Source organism: Neolamprologus brichardi, chromosome 20 (genome assembly GCF_056152115.1).
Source record: "Neolamprologus brichardi isolate AB-2024 chromosome 20, ASM5615211v1, whole genome shotgun sequence".
Taxonomy (NCBI): Eukaryota; Metazoa; Chordata; class Actinopteri; order Cichliformes; family Cichlidae; genus Neolamprologus; species Neolamprologus brichardi.
Window position 1 is genome coordinate 6,094,614 of NC_142123.1, and position 21,446 is coordinate 6,116,059.

The 21,446-nt window shown below is 40.2% G+C and overlaps 1 protein-coding gene and 2 non-coding genes across 3 annotated transcripts; 1 reads left to right on the forward strand and 2 right to left on the reverse strand.

Moving 5' to 3' along the window:
- Window positions 1–854: 854 nt before the first annotated feature.
- Window positions 855–13,044, reverse strand: LOC102791384 (large neutral amino acids transporter small subunit 1-like). Its single transcript, XM_087833447.1, has 11 exons — window positions 12,694–13,044; window positions 11,671–12,204; window positions 11,424–11,549; window positions 9,781–9,886; window positions 9,650–9,694; window positions 9,144–9,267; window positions 8,927–9,030; window positions 8,713–8,809; window positions 4,573–4,722; window positions 3,282–3,456; window positions 855–3,026 (listed from the first exon to the last, which is right to left on the reverse strand). The coding sequence occupies exons 1-11, from the start codon at window positions 12,755–12,757 to the stop codon at window positions 2,950–2,952; spliced, it is 1,602 nt and encodes a 533-aa protein (XP_087689573.1). The 5' UTR covers window positions 12,758–13,044; the 3' UTR covers window positions 855–2,949.
- Window positions 13,045–15,595: 2,551 nt separating this feature from the next.
- On the reverse strand, window positions 15,596–15,855 carry LOC148096892 (RNase MRP). The gene has a single exon (XR_015717056.1).
- Window positions 15,856–16,805: 950 nt separating this feature from the next.
- On the forward strand, window positions 16,806–17,114 carry LOC148096893 (Nuclear RNase P). Its single transcript, XR_015717057.1, has one exon.
- The last annotated feature ends 4,332 nt before the right edge of the window (window positions 17,115–21,446 follow it).

The window sequence follows — 21,446 nt, forward strand, 5'->3', positions numbered from 1 at the left end:
GGGTGATTACCGTAGTTCGGCAGTTTCCTTTCAGGGATTCGCCATCATCTTTCTATTGATGGGCCTCTGTCGCCACCTGCTGGTGAAATCTAGTGTTGGCTACACAGCCCTAATGTTGATGCCAAAAGCAGATGAAAGTTTTTTTGTTTTTAGAAGCTGTAAAACGATGATCATATGTTATAACAAAAACATATGCAATAGTCGGCTTTCTGTAATCTAAACTAATTGTATAATTTTATATACATATTTTTAAAAAAACTGATTTTACCCACACTGTCTTCAAGACAAAGAATACACTAACACCTCGACTTCACCACATCTTCTGAAAATGCTTTGAACCCTTTCCCCTCCTCCATCTTCACTTAATATATCAAAATACTCTGTATTTGTAGACGTGACTTGCGCATTCACCGGCTCCTTGCCTGTCCAATCCCCCATCACTAATATTGTGTCCAGCAGCTCTGATAAGAGCTCCATCAGCAGCCATCGGGCGGTCTCATTTCCTCTTCAGACGGATATGAAGTCCCCTGACAGCACAGCGGGTCGGCAGCGTCATTGTCTGAGAGCCAACAAACAAGACAGGACAAACAAGAAGCAATGTGCATGTGACACAGAGCACTACCAAACATTTGATGGCTGAGATGATAACGCTATTTTGAGAAACATACTCATTTGGACGTTAGGATGTCACGTTCAGAGAATCTTTGTTTTATCTGAAGCCGGTGCCTGAAGAGGGGCTTCGGCCGGCCTTTTGTCGACCGGCTGCTGCATTTCTACAGGAGCAAGCAATCAGATTTTAATCCTCTGACTCCTTTTGTTGGCCGTCTGCTTTACAAAAGCGCAAACAATCAAACTTTGAACAAAATAGTTTTATTTTTTACACGTACAGTACCTACTATGGTCACTCACAGACAACAGTTACAATGGTACTCTCAATTATAGAATCAAAAATATGAGCTTCCTTTATTCTCAATCACATTTGCGTTACTGATTTTCACATATAGTAATACTTTACACACACAAACGCACACACACACCGATGCAGCACGTTGTGCATAAAATAAAATATATGAGACCGCTTATCATCGTAACTGGAATCAGTGTGTTTTTAGACACACGTGTGTGTTCAGGGCTTTAATTTAAGTAGATTCATTAAGTAAGGGGCGTGTCTTCGAGGACTGCGTTGTTCATTGGTGTGCTTTCAGTGAGCTTGCCTTTAAAGATGATCGCAGTGCCAACTTTGCAAGCATTTGCATTCAGCTATTCTCTTTTTAAATCTGTATGCAATCTGCTTTAATAAAGAATCCGTATTAAATACTTTAAGTGGGAGAAATATTGTTGCATGCTAATTGCAAATGTACTTACATGTTTGTATTTAAACTTCACATTATACAAATAAGATCAAAGAGGGTTCCTTTAAAAAAAAGAAAAAGAAGAGCTGTTTGTGTCTCACCACGGAAAGTCTGATGTTACCAGTGAGAATGTCAAAGGTCATTTTTCTCACAGACTTTCTGTTGTTCTTGTCTGAAGGCTTCTGCTGCATTATTTGTTAAAGGAATAGCAACCAGTATGAATTAGTATGTTTTTTCAGCACTTTCCCTTCACTGGAAACGGGGCCTGTGAAACCTGGACTGCCAGCACAGTGAGTAGGCTGACAATACGTACATCTGTGGTAGATTTGTAAGGAGACTGTCTCTCCATTGTGCGCAAAAGTAAGAAACCTTTTTCCCACTCCACATGATTCCAATCCCCCTTAACATTCCTCAGAAGCTCCTCCCTTCCCAGGCCTTCACTGGACCAGGAAATACGCTGGGAAAACCTCAAACCTCTCTCCAGGTACACTTCCTACAAAAATTACAAGCAAAGCCAGCATCTCTAAAGTTGCAACATTCATTTTGGTCATACAGTGACAAAAAAGAAATAGAATATCAGCACTGGCACGGCTGGCACAGACATCAAATACGTTCAGTACAAACACTAAGGCTAACTACGAACACTACTACGATATCTGAGCATATCTACGCCGTCTCACAACAATGGCGCACAAACGGAGATGCTGGTATCGTTTTCATCAAGTATCGTCACACGCGGCGCCGATGAGGTTTAATATCAGAATGAAATGATACAAGAAACAGACCTGGTTCACAGTGCAGTTCAAGCAGACATCACAGACACTCTTTCATCTCCCTTTAGCTTGTGCTTTACGACAGCGCTACAAATTCATCTTACCAATAAATAAAAAACAATATCAAGTAAAATGTAAGAATGAATTACTATTTAACACAAACATTAGTACCATATGAGAAAATGGAGTAAGTGCTTTGTTAGACAACCTCTTCCTCTTCCAAATTTGACCTTAGTTATAAACTCTAAGTGACGTGATTATAGCAACTATAGCAAAATCCTTTATTTTAACACAATATAAACTATAAATATAAACCCTAAACTATAATATACTATGTCTAGTTTGGTTGTTAATGGTATTAGACATATATTATCCCGCCTAAGCTATTCATTTGTACACTTCAGGAGAAAAATATACCTGTATGTCATAGGCCACTGCAGCTCCTGATTGTGTACTTGCAGTACACAAGTAATTATATGCCTGCAGCAGTCATACACTTACAGATGGCGTTCCATTAACTAACATGGAACATCAGAGCATGTTTGATCATTTAAGGAGATATGCTGAAATATTAAAATCAATTCATAATAAGGAGTGTAAAATGCCCGGTGATCTTCTTTGCAGAAAAGTTGCAGTATTCATAAAACAAATCCTCCATTTGTCAGGCCACTCTAGCAAATATTGAATATGTTCACAGTTACCTGCCTGGTCAGATAAAGTTAAAACAAAAAAAGTCCGATCACATGTGGATGAATGTAAACATTACAGGAATGTCCAGACAAAAATATTGACCCAGTCTTTCATCTTGCTCGGTTTGTCCAGCATTATTCAGCCGCCCCATGTTGCTCCTTCTCTTCAGGAACAGACATGAAGATCTTCTGACAGAACATGGTGAAGATTTCTGAGGAGAAACAACTCGTCACGTTAGCCACGTCTGTTTTCTCTTTGCTAGGCTACTACAGGTCAAATGTTGGATTTTTTTTTTTTTTTTTTAAACACTGCGTCAGCCTTTTGCCTGAGTCCTCCGGACCAACTATGTAAACAAAGGAAATGTACCGGTGCCCACAGCAGAACTTGAGCAGATAATCTCACAGGAATTTCACAACAAACCACCTTTGCCTCACTCTAAAAAAAACAAAAAAAATCTCCAACTCACCCAGCATCTTCTTGACCACATGGGGTTTTTTCCACTTGTAGCCCAGTAGGTACGCTGGGACGCCTGTGAGAATAATGCCGCTGCCTAGCACACACTCGAAGGGAGCTGCCCAAAAGGACACGACGATCATGAAGACGCAGCTCAACACAAAAGTAACCGGGATGAAGAGAGAAATCTGCAGAGAGAAAATATAAAATACATAACAGATGAAGATGTGTTTCGATTCATATTAGACGTGAGCAGATAAGATACAGTTTATAATTGTTGAGTGAAGGTGTCTCATATCATATTTGGACTTTGGAATAATGCAACTATAGCTAATGATAAGACTAATGTATAGTGATTTTGATGACAATACTAAAAGTTCAGATTTTAGATCCTGTAACTTCTTCACTGATATCTGTTTTCTGACACTTTGTTTCCATTAAACAACAAGAGGAGACAAATAATTACTAAAGTTTTTTATATTAAGACATTTTCAATACCGATTACTTTACAGATCAGACAATAATGCAAAAAAATCAATGAAATCAATACAAATTCAAACTATAAGACTGTGTATGCAAAGTTAAATGATGCCTGACTTCATCTAAAGATCTCATTTTGAAACAATGATATGTGCTATAGTTGATACTAAATACATTTGTACTCTTACTTAAGTATTTTTCTCATATTGGCTTACCCTTTTTCCTTAAGCATCTCCAACAATTTGATCACGATGAAGAAATAATTATTGGCTAAACTGTTATGTTAAGAGCTCCATACTGTTATTAGATTCAGTTATCAGTTAAACTTCTTGAGCTGACGGTTTGTTTTTCTTTTTTCTGGGTTGAAACTGACATTTTTTATGAATGGTTTACATATAAATAGCTCTCTCTCTGTCTCTGTCTCTCTCTCTCTCTCTCTTTTAATATGTTTATAGATGATTTTATAAAATAACTGAGCTGAAAGCAGTGTGGGCCAAAGAGAAGATGAAAGACTCTGGTCAGCCAAGGTAATTTTCCCATGATGAAATAGAAACAAAGGATCATGTATTCCTCCAAATACCCCTCCCTCCTGTCTTGGAAAAACAGTATGTTTCCAGTTCCACCTAATAACAAGCGTAGCGATACAATGGTGCTTTCACTAAAAAAAAAATAGCAGATGCTTTATGAAACTAGAAGACATGTTGATGTTTTGCCAGACAAAGAAGGTAGGGCCAGGGTCACCTTTCAGCGAGACTCATATCCATCAAAATGGATCTTCTCTGCAACACGCACTGAGCAGCTACTTTAACCCCTAAGACGTTCACCTTAATGGGCCTTCTGAGGTCGGGTTTGGTAAAGCGCAGCCAGATCATGCCAGCGATGGCCATCCCAACACACATCCAGGTGAAGAAGCTGAAGAGATTGATGACAGAGAAGATGTCCTGGGAGATGGCATACATCATCGATAGGAAACACTAATACAATGAAAAAAAGAGTAAAGATTGCATTAGTTTGCTGGAAACATTAGATTACAGATAGTAGATGGATAATAGATTATAAACACACACAAGGCTTCTGAATCCTCCTTAGTGATTTTCTTGAATAGAGCAGGTAGGTGTCACAGTACTGGGTCTGTGACCCAGGGTTTTGTGTTTGTTGGTTAATTTTTATTCTTTGGTTATTGTTATTCATTGTTCTGCTTGTGTTATATTCTTAGTTCCAAGGATTTAGGTTTCTGTTACTTTGCCTTCCCCGTGTTCCTCGTCTAGTCACTCGTCTCCATGTTCTCTCTGTCTCCCCAGTCAGTTATGTCTCTATGTTTCAGTGTCAAGCAATGTTCCCTCTAATTTTTCATGTGTCTGAGCGAACACACAAACCCTTGGACCACTGTGAGCAACATTAGACGTGTGCACTGTGGTCACGCCAGCATCAAATCCATCCAAGTTACATGGTTTATTAAAATAATCAAATAACAGTATTTACATTTATGTTAGACTACTTTTAATTAACTGCTTTAGCCCACTTACAATGAAGATTTAAAAAAAATCTTGTGTAGTATGTTAACACTATTGGAAGTAAAAATAACTTAAAGTCCAATTTTGAAAACACAACTTTCTATTATTTTTTTTTCATAAAGCTCTGACTTGTATTATGAGTCTGTGGTCTGGGAGAGAGTCCTGTAACTCTCTGTCTGCAAAATACAGTATATAATGATCAATGTTGGGCAATTAATTATATAGTTACTTCTTCAAAAAAGTTATTGAGTTTTGCAAACAACAAAGTTTTTTGCAGCCGTTTACCTAAAAATGCAGCCAACGCGTTTTTTAAACAAACATTTCAAACTATTTACAGAACAATCAGCTGTTCTGCATCAAATTTGATGCCTTACAAATTATTTGTGCCACTCCAAAAATAATTTCTGTCCACTATGAGATAAAGGAGAACAACAGCCTGATACCTGCAGGCCTGACAACAGGAGATGTATCACTCCTGTAACACCTGTAACATTCAGCAGTCGCCTCATTGTTCTGACACACGCAACAAAACTATTGACTACACTACACACTAACTACACAAGATTTGCGCTAAACGTCGCAAATCTCTCACATCTCAAAACACTCCTAAAACTATCCCCCTTCCTAATCAACTGTTGCCATATCATTTTTTTGATTGGTTGACATGGTACATTTTTCGACCAATAGGAAAGGGTGGGGTTTTTTTGGTTTTGGCTTTTCTCACAGGGAGCGCGCTTTCGAGCGTTTTCCTTATAAAAAGCCGTTTTTACCGTTTCTTCGGGCAGTAAATATAAACAACGATAGTATTCAGGAAGAAAACCAAACATTTTATATTTTTATCATAACTCTGGCTTTACGTGGCCTATCAACACAATTTAAAAAAGTCCACACTTTTCCGTCAATTGTTCCGTCTGTCCTGCTCACATCTCCAATGGTTTTACACGTTGTTATTAACGTGGCTTCACTCCACATCAGCCGCTTTGCTAGCTAAAACACCGGTGTCGGCACATAAGGAGGCTGTCATAGCCTGTCAACGACGTTGATTAGCTGCGTATATACGAATGTGAATCGCATTATTGGCTGGACTATGGGATAAGGTGGCATCGTTCTAATCCCATACGGGAGCAGCCAGTCACTCACTGACTAACACTGCAAAACTGAATTGTTAAAGTTTTAATTTTAATTTCAATTCAGGTTAGTTTTTTTTTTTTTTGTGCGCAACGCAGATTTTCTGTGCGCAGAGACCGTGCCAGCAGTGCGCAATTGCGCACGCGCGCAGTTTAGAGGGAACATTGGTGTCAAGTCTACGTCTTTGTGAATGTCTCTGGTTTCCTGTTTTATTTTGATAGTCTTATGTCCTGTGTTCAGTGTTTAAAGCTTTGCTTCCCCTTTATCGCATTGCGTTTGATTAGTCCCAGCTGTGCTCTCCATTCCCATGTTACTCCATGGTGTATTTTAGCCCTGTGTTTTCCTTTGACCCTCACTGCTGTGTGTTTCTCTCATGGCTCTGTCTAAATCTCTAGTTCTTAGTTCCTGGTCTGTTTTCTTTTGGTCTAGTTTAAGTTCTAGTTTCCCAGTGTTTTTCAGTTCTTAGTTCTCATGTTCAGGGTTTTGGTTTGTTTTTTGAAAGTTTATTTAATGGAGGTTTTTCCAATAATAAAGCTGCCATTTTCAGTTAACTTCCCATGGGTAGTCTAAGGAGCTTGGAAAGAAAAGCGTCTGGACTTCTTTGAGTTTTCACACGCTTTCACACCTTGGCTCATGTGATTAGGTAGAGGATCATCAGGGGGTCCTTTGTCCCTCTTTGGGGGGGAAACTCCCACTGGGTTTATATCTGAGACTCTCCACCATTGACCCTTAGAACTGAAGAAGCTTCTTGGATGAGAGGTGAAACGTCTTCAAGCAACTCAAAGAAGTCCAGATGCTTTTCTTTCCAAGCTCCTTAGACTACGATGACCTGGATGGCTGAGAACCTTCACAAACATGTTCCCATGGGTAGTTTGTGTGCTTTTTTGTTACTGTTCACCACCACAGCGAATTTTAAACCAAACAATCAACATGTGATTAATGCAGACCTTAATTTGAGAGGACTGCATTAAGTCTTTAAGAACTGGAGCCACTTTTAGACATAGTTCCAATTTCAAAGGCTCAAAATGAACTGAAAAAGTTAATATCACTTAATGTAAGGGTTGATTTTAGTCAGTGTGTTAGTCGCTTGAAGTTTAGAACACATGGACATCACCAGACGTTGTGCTTTCTCCACTGAGATTGTCTACCTGTACTTCATTGCTGCATTCAGGTTTTTATTTAATAATGAAAAAACACGCTTTGTTGGGTTGACATTAGGTGACTGACTTGGCATTTGAAGTATATCCCATTTCTTTGCCTTGATAAACTCTTGACTTGGTTTTACAGTTTTTGGGTCATTATCCACATGAAGCACTGTCTGATCAGTTTTGCAGCTTTGGCTGAATCTAAACAGAAAGTGTTCACAATTCACCCTGCTGTGTCTATCAGCACTCACATCATTAATAAACTCCAGTGACTTAGTTCTCCTAGCAGCAATACATGCCAATACCATAACAGTGCCTCCACCTCCATGTTTGACAGATGATGTGGTATTCTTCACATCATGAGCTGTTTCTCTTTTTCTCCATACTTTTCTCTTCCCTTCACTCTGGTAGAAGCTTATCTTGGTTTAATTTGTCCCCTCCAAACTTTTTTTCTCAGAACTGTGCAGTCTCTTTTAGATGTTTTCTGGCAATAATCTAATCGGACCTCCCTGTTCTTGAGTGTAACCAGTGGTTTGCACCTTTCTCTAAACCCTCTGTATTTACTTTCTTGAAGCCATCTTAATTGTAGACCCTAACAATCATGCATCTACTTCTTTGAGACTATTCTTGACTTGGTCAGATGTTGTGAAGTTGTTTTGATATTTAAAATGACAATAAAGAGCTAAATAAGAGCTCTAAAATAAAATTGCACCACTTGGAATCAACCACAGATACTAGATCTGCTTAGTTTGTCATGAAGTAACATTCAAACTGCTTGTCAGCCAATTACTTTTGAGCCTCTGAAAATGAGGCACTGTGTATAAAAACTGTTGTAAAGTCTAATTCGCTGAATCAAAGCTGCAAGTCTGCACTTCAATCACATCTTGACTGTTTGATTTAAAATCTACTGTGGTGGTGCACAGAGGCAAGATTATAAAAAATGCACAAAAATCCAACAAATTATGGACTTAACTGTAACTCTTCACTGAAATAATTTTCTCTAACAAAAATAACTCTACAAATGCTTCACAAATGTTTTGTATCGTACACTTGCGTATAATACCTCAAAAATGGGGACACTTGGCAGATTTTAGCAATGATCATACATGATTTAACATACTAACCTAATCTTATTAGCCAGCTGGTAAAATGTCACTGAAAGTATCAGGTTTCTTACTGTGAATATGAGGGATGGCACTGGTGTGAACAGGTCTGTGTGGACCAACCCCAGAGCAGCAGGGAGTTGACCCTCTCGAGCTCCAGCATAGAACAAACTAGAAGAGAAATTTATTAAATCATTATTTATTTGAAAAATACAAAGACTTTAAACTATTAATACTAAATGTATAAAATGCTGTGTTATGTTTCATTGTACACATGCAAACACACACCGCGCTGAAGTAAAGAGTGATCCATTGACTGCACCAAAGCAGGACAGTCCCACAAAGACGGGAATGAGCCAGGACATCACACCAAGATGGTACTCCCCAAAACTCTGCAGAACAGAAAGAAAAAGCAGACGAGGAGAATTTGTGACCACAAACAACCAATATGCATGTCCCAGTTCAGGATGAAACACATCATATTAAAGAAAAGCAGTACACTCACCACAGCAACAGCCTCTGACTCAATCATGACTTGAGGAGGGATGGTGGTGAAGTAGGCCAGGTTGGTTAGAACATATACCACCGTGACTATAGGCATGGATATGATGATGGACAGGGGCAGGTTCCTATGGGGTCAAAGGTCAAAGGTCATTTGAGGAAAAAAACAACAGCGTGTAACACTGTATGTTCTGGTAATATCAGACTGTGTTATGAGATGTGACTGAATTCATGCAGGGTATGCAGTGAGGAACACGACTGCATAATTTTACTGGATTTTATAAATCATTATTATCACATGCTTTTATTTTTTTGTAAAACGTAATATTTTAGTTCATATTTAGTTCATAGTTCAGATTATGTCAGTATCGCTTGGATACTTTATCTCTGTGGATTTATCTGATGATAGACAAGCTCAGTCATGGATGAGAGCAACCATGCTCTTGGCAGATATTTACAAGACAGTCTGTGCCATCATCACCAAAACAACCGTCATTACATTTAAGTCACCTCTCTGGGTTGATCATCTCCTCCGTTACATAATTCAGGTAATTCCTGGGGGGGTGAATAGCAAAGAGGTCATAAATCTTTCAAGCAAAAACAAACAGAAGCTATAAATAATTCAATTTTATGACCCTCACCAGCCTCCAAAAGCAAAGAGACCGCTGTACAGAGCCAGGACAATATTCCCAACTCCCAGTTTGCTCCCTTCAAACGCCTTTTCTGGGGTCAGATATGGCACATCACCTGCTCACATACAGAAAGAAAAAGAAAGCATCTGAAAGGGAAGCAATTCTCCCACTGCCAGGTGTAGCGCCTGGAGGAGTTATGTGCTTAGACATTGAATAGATTCTTTTTGTGCTGCCGACACATTTTGTCTCTTGTACCAGGCCGGCCTGTTGATGCCTGCCCTTTGACATGCTTGTCAATGTACCATGGTAATAACAGAAGCGAAACGCAATGTTGTGTCAGGACAATTCACTATAAACAAAGGAGCATCTCTTCTGGGGCACAGAAACACGATCAGTTGACATTTAAATATGAGAAGAATAATTTTCTCATAAGTAAACTTCAATCCATTTATACAATACACTGCAGTCAATGAATCCAATGTGTGTGTGTGTGTGTGTGTAGGTGTGTGTGTGTGTGTGTGTGTGTGTGTGTGTGTGTGTGTGTGTGTGTGTGTGTGAGTGAGACAAAGAGAGAGAGCCTGGCGTTTTGGTGTCTCTCTCTCCCTCTACCTGTCGCTTTCAGATGGTAATGACCCTCCTTATTATTTTCCAACTCTGTTCTCTTGCCGGTCTGCTGAAAAAGTGTGACAACAGCCGGCAAGCTTCACTGCCTAGTTTCCATGGTAACAGAGTATGGCGCACAAAGGTGGTAGGCGTGGCCTTGTGTAAGGAGGGGAGCAGCAGATGCAGCGTGGAGCAAGTGTGGCCACGCTGTCTTCCCGCGCTCTTGTATTGTGAATGGCACAGCTCGGGCGGATTAACGTGCGTTGCTTTTACAGTCTTAGACGGCACACGTGAATCCACACGCTTAGGGCTATCATATAGAAAAATGTTACTACAATGCCATTATTTCAGGCAGTAAATTACTGTCTTATTTTCTGTGCATTTTCATTTCATTGCAGTCTCATTTGTACGATCAAAACCATCCTGGCACGTTCTGATGCCCATGTTCATGTCTGCTCAGACTCAATCACACGGCTCTAGACAGACAAGCTCTGTGTTCAGACTCAGTAAGTGTGCTAACAAGCTGAAAGCAAAGCAGTCTGCTTCGTTAGGCTCATTAGCGCTCGTTAACAACTTGTTTACCATTGGAGATAAAAGAAGTAAACCTCACGTTGATGTCGTGTGAAGACGAGAATCATAACAATTGATTCAACTATACAGTTTGCAAAAAGCCACATAATGCAATGGCATTTACTTTACAGGCATGCTGTTAGTTCCATAATTACTCCAACTACAAATATTGAAAACAAGGGAGCTGTGTTTCCAACACAATGAAGGGAAGCTGCATGCTTACAGCAGATCTGAAATGACAGGTTCAAAGTGAGGGCACTTTTTTAGGATTTTTTACTGACTATTAAAGTAGATTAAATATTGTTGAGGATTTAGATTTTATTACACTGACAAAACCTGTTTTTCCAGCTTTGACCTGAAGCTAATTTTACTTCTCTGTTAAAAATTAATAAGTCTTGTGATGAAGGTATAAGATTTGTTCTCAACAGCATGCAGTCATGCAGCTGATTTGGTTTGTTCTGGGGTATTTTGCCACTCACCTGTGGAAATCTGAATGAAGCCAAAGAGGATGATGATGATCAAGGCTATCAATTTGGAAGCGGTGAACAAGTCCTGGACCTTGGTTGCTGCTTTCACACTGATACAGTTTACAAATGTCAGGGAGGCTACAAGCAGCGGAGAGACACAAAACACACTACAATCAAGAATCTGGTGAATGACCAGCTGCAATGAAGTGTCTAACATGTGTATTTGACCTAAGAAAGCCCACCAACATCATGTACTCACTAAGACACAGGCAGGCAATGAGCTTGGCTGCGCTGTCGGGCACGACGCAGTTGGGGTAGAGAGGTTTCAGAAGGTAGGTCGCAAACACCAGTGACACCACATACTGCGACGACGGCCGGATGATGAGCATCTCCACCCACAGCTTGAGAAAGGCAGCCAGTTCGCCATATATCTCAAGGATGTAAGTGTAGTCTCCTCCTGACTTGACAATAGTTGTACCCAGCTCTGCGTAGCACAGAGCACCCATGGTGGATATCACTCCACAGGCGGACCAAACGATCAGAGAGAGCCCAGCGGAGCCGGTCTCTTTGACAACACCTGTGGGAGTGACGAAAATGCCCGAGCCGATGATGGTGCCGATAATCATTCCGACACCGTTGAAGAGGGTGATGCTGCGTTTGAGTTCAATCTTCTCCCCCTTGCCTGGCAGGCTGTTGGTGGAACCTGTGGCAGCAGGCGGAGAACCCACGGGGTCAGATGGAGATGCTGGCTGCTCCACAATGAGACCATCTTGCTCAGGCTCTGCTCCAGTCGCTGGTGGTGAGAGGACAGCAGAAGGGGAGACAGTCAAATTACAGAGTCTGGCTCATTTTCAGACAAATGAAATAAATTTACAAGCTTTCTCGCTGAGTTGTTTTAGGCGCTGGTTACTTTGAAAAACTATGATTAATAAAAACAAACAAAAACTTGTGTTACTAAAGGAAGAATTCATATCATTTTTTAAAAATAGACATTTTTGTAAATCAGCACCTATGAGATTTTCATTCTGAACCTGCCGTCCTTATTAAACTCTTTCTATCCGTGTAAACACACACTGCATCTGATTGTTGTGTTTTCATACCCACGTTCCTAATATGTGCCATTTGTCCACACCTGTCACCTGCTACCATGAAAGCATCTCCTCAGCATCAACTCTACAATTCTACTCTTGCATCAGGCAATGTTGCATCAGAGCGCATGGTGGAATAATGCAGCGCTGCACCATGTGGCAGTTAGAGGAGCGCGAGCATGCACTGTACCTACCCCCCATCTTCTCCTTAGCGACGCTCTCTCGGCTGCCTCTCGATTTCAGCTCCGGCTCAGCCATCTTCCCTCTCAGTCTGAGACCCCTTGTCTTGTCTGCTTCCTCCTGAAGCCCTTTTTCTTCCTTTCTTTATGTCCTCTTCCTCTTTCTGTTGATTTACACTCTCTCTGTCTCTCTCTCCCGCACACACACACACACGCGCGCAGGTCTCTCTACTTCCGGATTCGTCCTCTCTCACTCACATGTGCCCACACCGCTTCCGTCATTCAGACTAGAATTCATCTGTGCCTGATCCTCTCTGTCTCTCTCGGTCCCTCTCTCCCTCCCATCCTATATCAAGCACACAGCAGGGAGGAGCTGAACCTTTGTGATGCTGCTGCTGCGTGAGCCTACGCCCATTCCAGGGAATGATGGGATACCTAAGAGGGGGAAGTAGGTTGTGAGAAGGCACCATTTGGAAGCAATACCATGTGACGCTGTAATCTTTTTGTGTACTGCCTAATCCTGCAGTATACAGTATGCCTATGTGTGTCACTGGGTGCTTTCATGTCAGAGGCGATTAGAATAAATGCTGTAGAGCTGGTTTCCCGCCCTACTGGGGACCAAATGGAAAAAAACAAACTGTCTTTATTCTGCCTGAAAGGTGAGATCACAGAGAAAATGGAGATCCATTGGCCATTTTGAGTGCAGACAGTGTATAACAACAATGACGAAGCTCGTTTATGTTCCTGTATTCTTTTATGGGTTACAAGGTGTTTAAACTGGACCATGCCCACCAAAAATTACAATATCATAATTACTCATAAATGCTAGACCAGGAGTGACTTTTAAAATCAACTGGGGAAAGGATTTGGCCTGAAGTTATTGGTGCTTGTAGGAAATGCATGTTTTATCAGAAAGAAGAAGAAATTGGGATTCTAAAGTACATGTAAATAAAATTTAAGTGCATATATTTGCATAATATTTAAACTCCATATTTAATTGGGAAGGTGTTATTTTGAATTGTTATATCAAAAAAATACGCTTCTGTTCAAAGTCATTGTAAGGCATATTTAAAATAATGTTTGTTAACATAAGCATCCCCCTTGCATTCATTTTTTTGGCAATAATTCACAAAAAAGTTCTCTATAGTCAGTTATTGCCTAAATATTCACCCCCCTGAAATGAATATTTAGTGGACCTTTGGCTGCCATCCTTGTTTTGACCTTATGTGGAGTGGTTTCACTCAGACTCCATTCTTCTTCGCAACACTGCTCAAACTCCATCAGACTGAACAGAGATCTGCTGTGAACAACACATTTAGAGTTCAGTGACATGTTCTCCGGCCTGAGGTCTGGCCTCAGACAAAAAGCTCTATGTTAGTTAAATCAGAGCGAACAACCTTCTTCTAGTTAACCTTGGAGCCTCCTGCGTGCCTGTGGATAGACTCCAAGAGACAGAGATGTTTGCAGTGAGCTTGTATCCTCAGTGAATGAACCCTCGAGTATAAATGGCTTTAACAAGAGTGAATATTTATGTAGTTGTTTAATAGTTTGAATTAATCCACATTACTTTGTAGAAGTAAAAAAAAATATTTTAATATCAGAGACTTGTTTGTTTTTTAAAGCTTTAAAATTGACCATGAATCCAATTATAAAAGCAATAAAAGATTAAAAACATCTGAGGGGATGAATACTCTCTATATGCAATTGAATATCACCAAAAAAATTTGAAGAATCCAGAGAAATATATCTGTGCAGGGGGCAAAGCTGAAAATCTAATACTGAATTGCTTGTCATATAATCCACATACACAAACTTAAAACTCTACTTTGATAAAAATACATCTGATATCTGAGATATCGGAGACCAAGCTCGTTTAAGATGGACATGAGTTTGGTAAAAAACAAAAAAATATTCAGGGGGGCTGACGAGGAAAGTGTGAAAAATATTTTTGGGGAAAATCACAAACTATCAAAAGAGGGAGCACCTGGCTGATATCAGCATCTGCACAGAAGTCTGCATCTGTGGTTGAATGGGAGCATTAGTTCACATTGCATGAGTAACGAACCAAATAACGTATACAGATTTTAGGGCATCAGTGCCTTTTTCAGAGAAGGCCTTGCTTAATTCACCAGCATTTCTGCTTAAATATGGGAGTATTTCTCACAAGCTTTTCTTTTTCTAAAGTAGGTTGTAAATATCAAATCCTGCAACCTAAAGCCCCCCCAATACCTATATGCACAAAGTACCCCATACAATAAAACGTTTTACAACTATGTCTGATTATATGGAAATAAATCAGACTCTCAGATTGATTTGCCTAATATATGCCTGGATTTATTGTATGAGTCCTGTGCTCGGCGCTAATGAGTTGCATGTCCAATATTTCACCACAAGGTGGAGCCCTAACCACAATTCAAAACCTGAGATATATTTTTCTTCTTCTGAAGAAACTCACGGTGCTTAAACAGGATTTGTCTGTTTTTTAAAAGCTCAGGGAAACTTACTGAGGAACTTACAGGAACATCTTAACAATGTGTTTGATCAAATAAATAAATATGGCCAACACTACAAAATAAATAAATCAGAGAAATCCTTACACCTTAGACCTGGCATATTTGTTGTTCAAATAAATCACTTCAGACTACTTTAATCTATAAAAAATTATATTGTTTTATAAGCTCTTCTTTAATTTTAAATGGTAGAAATGGTAGGAATGCTAAACAGGGGGGAATGTCTAAATGAACAGTAATTAGGAACCTTACCGTAAGGAAACTGCAGCCTTACCATTTTTCATTCGTTTTTATAAGGACCTATTATTATATTGACTGCACCTGTTGCTCCAAACCGCAAAAGTATGTGCAGTAAAAGTGGGCCCATATATTCACAGACATGCTTGGACGAAGTGAACTGTAAAAGAAGCATTCGGAGAATGAGCCCCGTTCTGTTAAGGCGTTACTAGCAGCTTTCTTGCATAACTATCAACGCTGACAAATTCGACCTGCGATCACCGAGCTCAGTTCAGCAGAACATCTCAGCTCATTAGTGGTGGAGCACAGATCGATACTGGTTTCAAGCCAGGGCACTTTCTGCCACGTGTCCGGGGACTTTCCCCTGGGCGATGAGAGGAGAAACCAGGTTCCCTGTATGTAGCCCAGAGTGCAAGCCTTCTGAATGCCCGGATGTCATCAACAGGAAGCGGCGCATAAATAGAGGGGCAGGCGGCACATGTTCAACATCGCGGTGTCTCAAAAATATGAACAGCTGTATCAGTGTTAACAGCTATTTTACAAAATGAGAGTGAATATGTCTCAGCTGTTCTGTCCCAGAAAGAGCGTCTCCTCTTGTTTGTAAGGCGCTCAAGTTGAACGGATCAAAGCCGCGGGGCATCATGGGAAATGTTAAAGGAGCAGTAATGGGCAGATATTAGCGGGGGGAGAGGGGGTGGGTTTTTTATATGCCAACGCTGTACCCACGTTTAGTGTGTCACTTTTAAATAATTCAGTAAACGCAGTAATGTCCCCGGGGGGCTGGGGGGACGCTAACATCCCTTTTAGCTTTTCAAAAAATGCCATTATAATTGCTGTAAATTATTCAAAACACCACATCTAAGACAATCAACTCCACACAAACGTCGTGTGTTACGCACACATGCATAAATTCAGAGCTGACTTGATTTACTAATTTGTATTATGATAATTTAAGAAGAAATAATTTGCATTTTTATCCCTTGTTATTTTTCCCGTTTTCAGTGGAATTATCATTTATATTGGCGCACTGACAGTGTCTTTGTAAACAGCAGTGCGTTGTTTATAAAGGTATTTTAATGAGGCCAGGTCTAATATAGGTCTCATTATGCTGTCTCTGAAGAAGCCATTTGATTCGTCTGCGGTGGTCTCTTTCCCAGCATGCCTTGTTTCCCAGCATGCCTCAGCACCATTTTTCCCATCGTTTTAATGGACAGGTTATTTCGGATGCAAAATTAGCGAATATAATTTATTGTTACAATAAAGCAACACTTTATGTTATACACGGCTTTTATTTTTAGGGACGAGTCCTTGCACCGTAACAAAGCCCACCATCAGATTCGTCTCTATATAAATAACTTCCAGTGTTGCTTACGTCTTCCGGTGGGAGGAAGCTCATTGTAGAGGTCACGTGCAGAGTGCTCGTCACTCCTCCAGTTACCTCGGGGAAGGTCTGAGACAAGAGCCAATAGCTGCTCTTGCAGGGCATCACCTGATTCGGGTGAGCGAGTGAACAGAAATAGTGGTGCCGACGCGAGCACGTCTCACAGGAGAAGCCAGGTAGAGCAGTTTATCAGCTCCTCCGGTGGATGTGGTGCTCGCTGGCTTGGAATCACTCGCGGCTGGCGAATGAGTGCGATGTGTGAGGTGGAGTACAGCTCCAGAACCCAATTCAGACTACTCTCCTTCCACCTTTTCTTCTCAACTCTTCTTTTATTCTGTTTCAAAGCTCTGAAACCCAAATAAGCCCCAGAGAGTAAGCATCCTGCGTGGCAAACGCGTGTAAACGTACTTTAAACTGTTATCCAATTCAAAGTTAGGATCATTGCCCGCAGGAAAACAGTATGAAGCACATCATATGTTTATGGCTGATAGATTTGCATTTGGTGTAGCTGGTCCAATAAATCCATTTTAGCAACTTTATTATAATATTACATTTACAGTATTTTCCCACTAAAAATATAAAGAGGAAAACTGAAATGTAAATGCCTCAGCAATATATTCAAAAACTAAAATTTCAAATGACTTGTCAGTAACATTTATAAACACAGTGTGAACTTGTTTATCATTTTAGGAATATCCAGTGGATACAAACTAAACCGTTTGAGCAATATTAATTGCTCGTGTTCCTGCTGTTGTAAGAACATCAGAAGGTCTTAAGGGGCCAAACAGCTGTGAAAAATAATCATTATAATTCTTCCTTGTACTCTACAGTTCAGCCTAGTAGGTAATGCTTCATTAAGGCATTTAAAAACACACAGGCTGGAAGAAAACATCACGCCTTATCTATAGCATGACTAACAATTCCATTAAAATCTCCTGGATTTATCTAAGACAAGTGATGTAATGTTACAAGCAGTGAATATTATCATTACCATATTACAGTAGACTGGAGTCCTGTCCATTGTGTACTCGCTTTTCCTGCTATCATAGGCTACAGTCCCCACAACACTGATAGAGGAAGTGATTAAGAAAATGGTGGCGAATGAGCCTAAAGAGTGTCTTTTAACTTAACACGATGTCGGGGAAAAAAAATCATTCACAGAGCAAGAACATTTCGACTGTATGTGAAGAAGTCTGCAGAGCAGGACTTTTTTCGGGGCTGGTCTAGAAAGCTGCGTCTTAATTTGTAAGCTGTATTTCAGAGTTGCATTGATGCAACTCCATGCATGCAGCTGCATCAATATTTTCCCCCAAATCTTGCAGATCATTAAGTTGTTTGTTGGGATATTTGTGTCGTTTTTTTTCCTTGGAGCTCTCTCGTTGATGCCATTTTTGTCCAGTCTTTTTCTTATTGTTGAATCATGAACTCTGATCTTAAGTGAAGTGAAGCGAGGCCCGCAGTTCTTCCATTGTTCTTTTTGTGGGCTCCTGGATGAGTTGTTGACACGCTCTTGGAGTCATTTTGGTAGGACGGTCACTCCGGGGAAGGGTCACCATTGTTCCAAGTTTCCTCCATTTGTTGATAACGGCTCTTGCTGTGGTTCACTGGAGTCCCAAAGCCTTTAAAATGGCTTTGTAACCTTTTCCAGACCGGCAGATCCATGGCTTTGTTTCTTATCTGTTTTTCAGTTTCATGAGCTCATTTCTCAGACATGTTCTGTCTAGGGGATTTCTTGTTTGACCAGGTCACTCAGCTTGCCCCCCCCCCCGAAAAAAAAAGAAATCCCAGTTAATTCATCATATAACAAGATTTTACTTTTTCACACAGGGCAGGCAGGTTTGGATAGCTTTCAACCCTTAATGAATGAAATCCTCATTTAGAAACTGCATAATGTATTTACCTGGGTTATCTTTCTCTAATATAAAATAAATTTTGATGAAGCATGTAAGTGTGACAAATATGCAAAAATCAAAGAAAACTCATCTCTTTTTTTAATCAGTGTAATATCCTCCTGTCTCTCTTACATTTTGCTTTGTGTGATGCTCTACAAATCTGAGTCTATCATCTCTTTTTTATGTTGTTTTCCATGTTTTTCTTGGATTGCTTTCATTTATTTTTGTCTTTGCTATTTTTACAGCCCTTCATTGTTACTTTGATCCTTCCGGCTTTCTTCTCACTTACAGCTATCTCCTATGTGTAATCTTATTTCACAGGCTGCTTCACTCTGGTCTGAATTATGCTTTTTTAATCATTACATCTTTTTTCTCTCGTGTGCTCTCTTGTGCATTTTCCTCTACGTATCGTGTTTTGTTGTCCTCCAAGCATCCTGCCTACACTCCATCCTACACATCCTATACTGCAGATACCTCTTTTTATTGTTGCTACTATATAAATTAGGAGAAGCAGTAATAGCTTCATGGTGAATGCACTTTTAAATGACCCAAAGTGAAGCAGAATATCAGAACAATTTGGTCTTAAAAAAGTTTGCCCCAAAGTTAAAAACAAAGTCACGTGCAGTATAATGTAGATGTATGAATCTACATTATGTATGTTGCAGTTAGAGCACAGTTGTTATTTTTGGCATTTCTGTACGGACCTCATTCAAAACAGGAAAAAGACAGCACCGTAAAATAGAGATGTCCACAAACATTTGGATATTTCCTCTATCTCATAATGTTTCATTCGAAAGGTTTCATGTCCTGTTTCTTTACTCATTTATTTTCCTCCTGTCTTCATCACTAATTTTTCCCATATTTCATGGTGCAAATTAAGCATCCCTCTCACACTTCAGAGCACAACCACCTCCAGCTGCCATCACCCGCTGGCTTTCCTCTCTGTTTCACATTTCTCTTCATGATGCTTTTCATGAGCCCTCCTCCACCAAAAGCACTCACATTTCCCTCCGATAACCCCGCTCAGCCTCTGGAAGATAATGATGTTCCAAATTGGATTTACTTTGCCGCCCCCTTTCTTCTTCTCTTCAGTTCTGTACTGTGTTTTTACCATTTTTTCTCCCAGTTTTTCATATAATATGTCTGTGAGCAAGTGGGCTTTTTACTGCGGTGCTCTGGGCTCTCGCTTCCTCTTGAACTGCTCCATTACTGTGAGGGTGCTCTTGTATATTTTGTCTAGGCAAACTGTCCAGCTTGTGACTCAGTATATAATTAACACAATGTGATGCTGCCTCTATTTCCACCCCAAAAAATACAATCACAAATATGCGAAGGTCATTTTTCAGTGATGTGAAGCTTTGTTAGACAGATGTAATTATATGCTTCCAGGATTGTCTCCACTGGCATCTCTGTGGTTGCAAAGCCCTTTAGCAACCCAATATACACACTCCGCTGCTCGCAGTGAAGATGAATGATTATGATGTATAAAATGAAATAGCTCTGACTTAAACCTAATCACGTTGTGTTTTGCAGCTCCACAGCACTGAAAAGAGAAAAAAAATCCAAAAAGCTACATGGCTTTTGTGTTTATGAGCCGCTATCCTCCTCCGTCTTTGTTTGTGTCATCTGCTTCTAATGTAAATGTGTGACCAATGAAAGTAGGCAGTAGAGCCCATCTGATAAGACAGATCAAACGCCTTCTAATTCCAGAAATATATCATCTGCCCTGGGCTGTCAGTAATCCCTCCTTGATCAGCTGTCACTAAGCAGGCCTGGAAACAGCAACATGATATGTAACTGTATCCATTTCTGTATTCTCTCCTTCCTTCTGTAACGCTACAGCTTAGCAGACATCTGCCCACTGGTCTGTGAGCATATGCGTGTCGAAAATGAAGGACTCAGAGATCAGGGTTTCTACTTGACTTTGCTTTCTTTCAGCCTCAACGCTTCTTGACAGTTGACCCTGATTTTCCTCTGCCAGTCTGTCCCAGTCTCTTCACGTACTCCGCCTTGTCCCTTCTCGTCATGTCTCCTTAGCCTGTTTATCCTTCTTCATCTGGTGCTCAACAGTTTTCCCCACTAATTTTTTAATGATATACATGCACAGACACTTGCAAATAAGCTCCTAATTGATCAAATGACTGTGTAGTGATACTCGGGCACATTAGCGTCAAAGACGGTCTGCTAATCGTTGCCAAACATCAAAACAGAATTCATTTACAGGCAATTAATGCACTGCCTACTTTTGCGTCTGCAGTACTGTCTAATAGATATGTGTTATCTTGTTATCTATCTATATAGGTTTCTGTGGAGATTGAAATCCATGCTGCCTGAGTTTATGTCTGAATTCATGCCTTACAGACACAGTGGAACATATATATAGGCCACATAGCTGGTGGTTGTTCTGTCCATTGCATCTTGCAGAAGTCTTGCAGTCACCGGGGAGAAAAATAGCAGCAGGGAAGGACTGTGGTGTGACCTCCTGCCGTCACCGTCTTCCTTTCCTATAGTTTAAATCAAAAAAGGAACCTTTGCTTTTTCTCAGGAAGCAGACATCGGGTTTCATCCCATCCACCAGCAGCATAAGATTCATATTTTATTATAATCATGTGAGAAACTCAGACTTAATGTACAAGCCTTCAGTTCTTACAAATAATCTGAGTAATGCTATAATGAGAGACAACGTGCTACAATGAACCTTCTCAAAGCCAACCTGTGGATAATAAGTGTAATGCAATAAAACAGTGT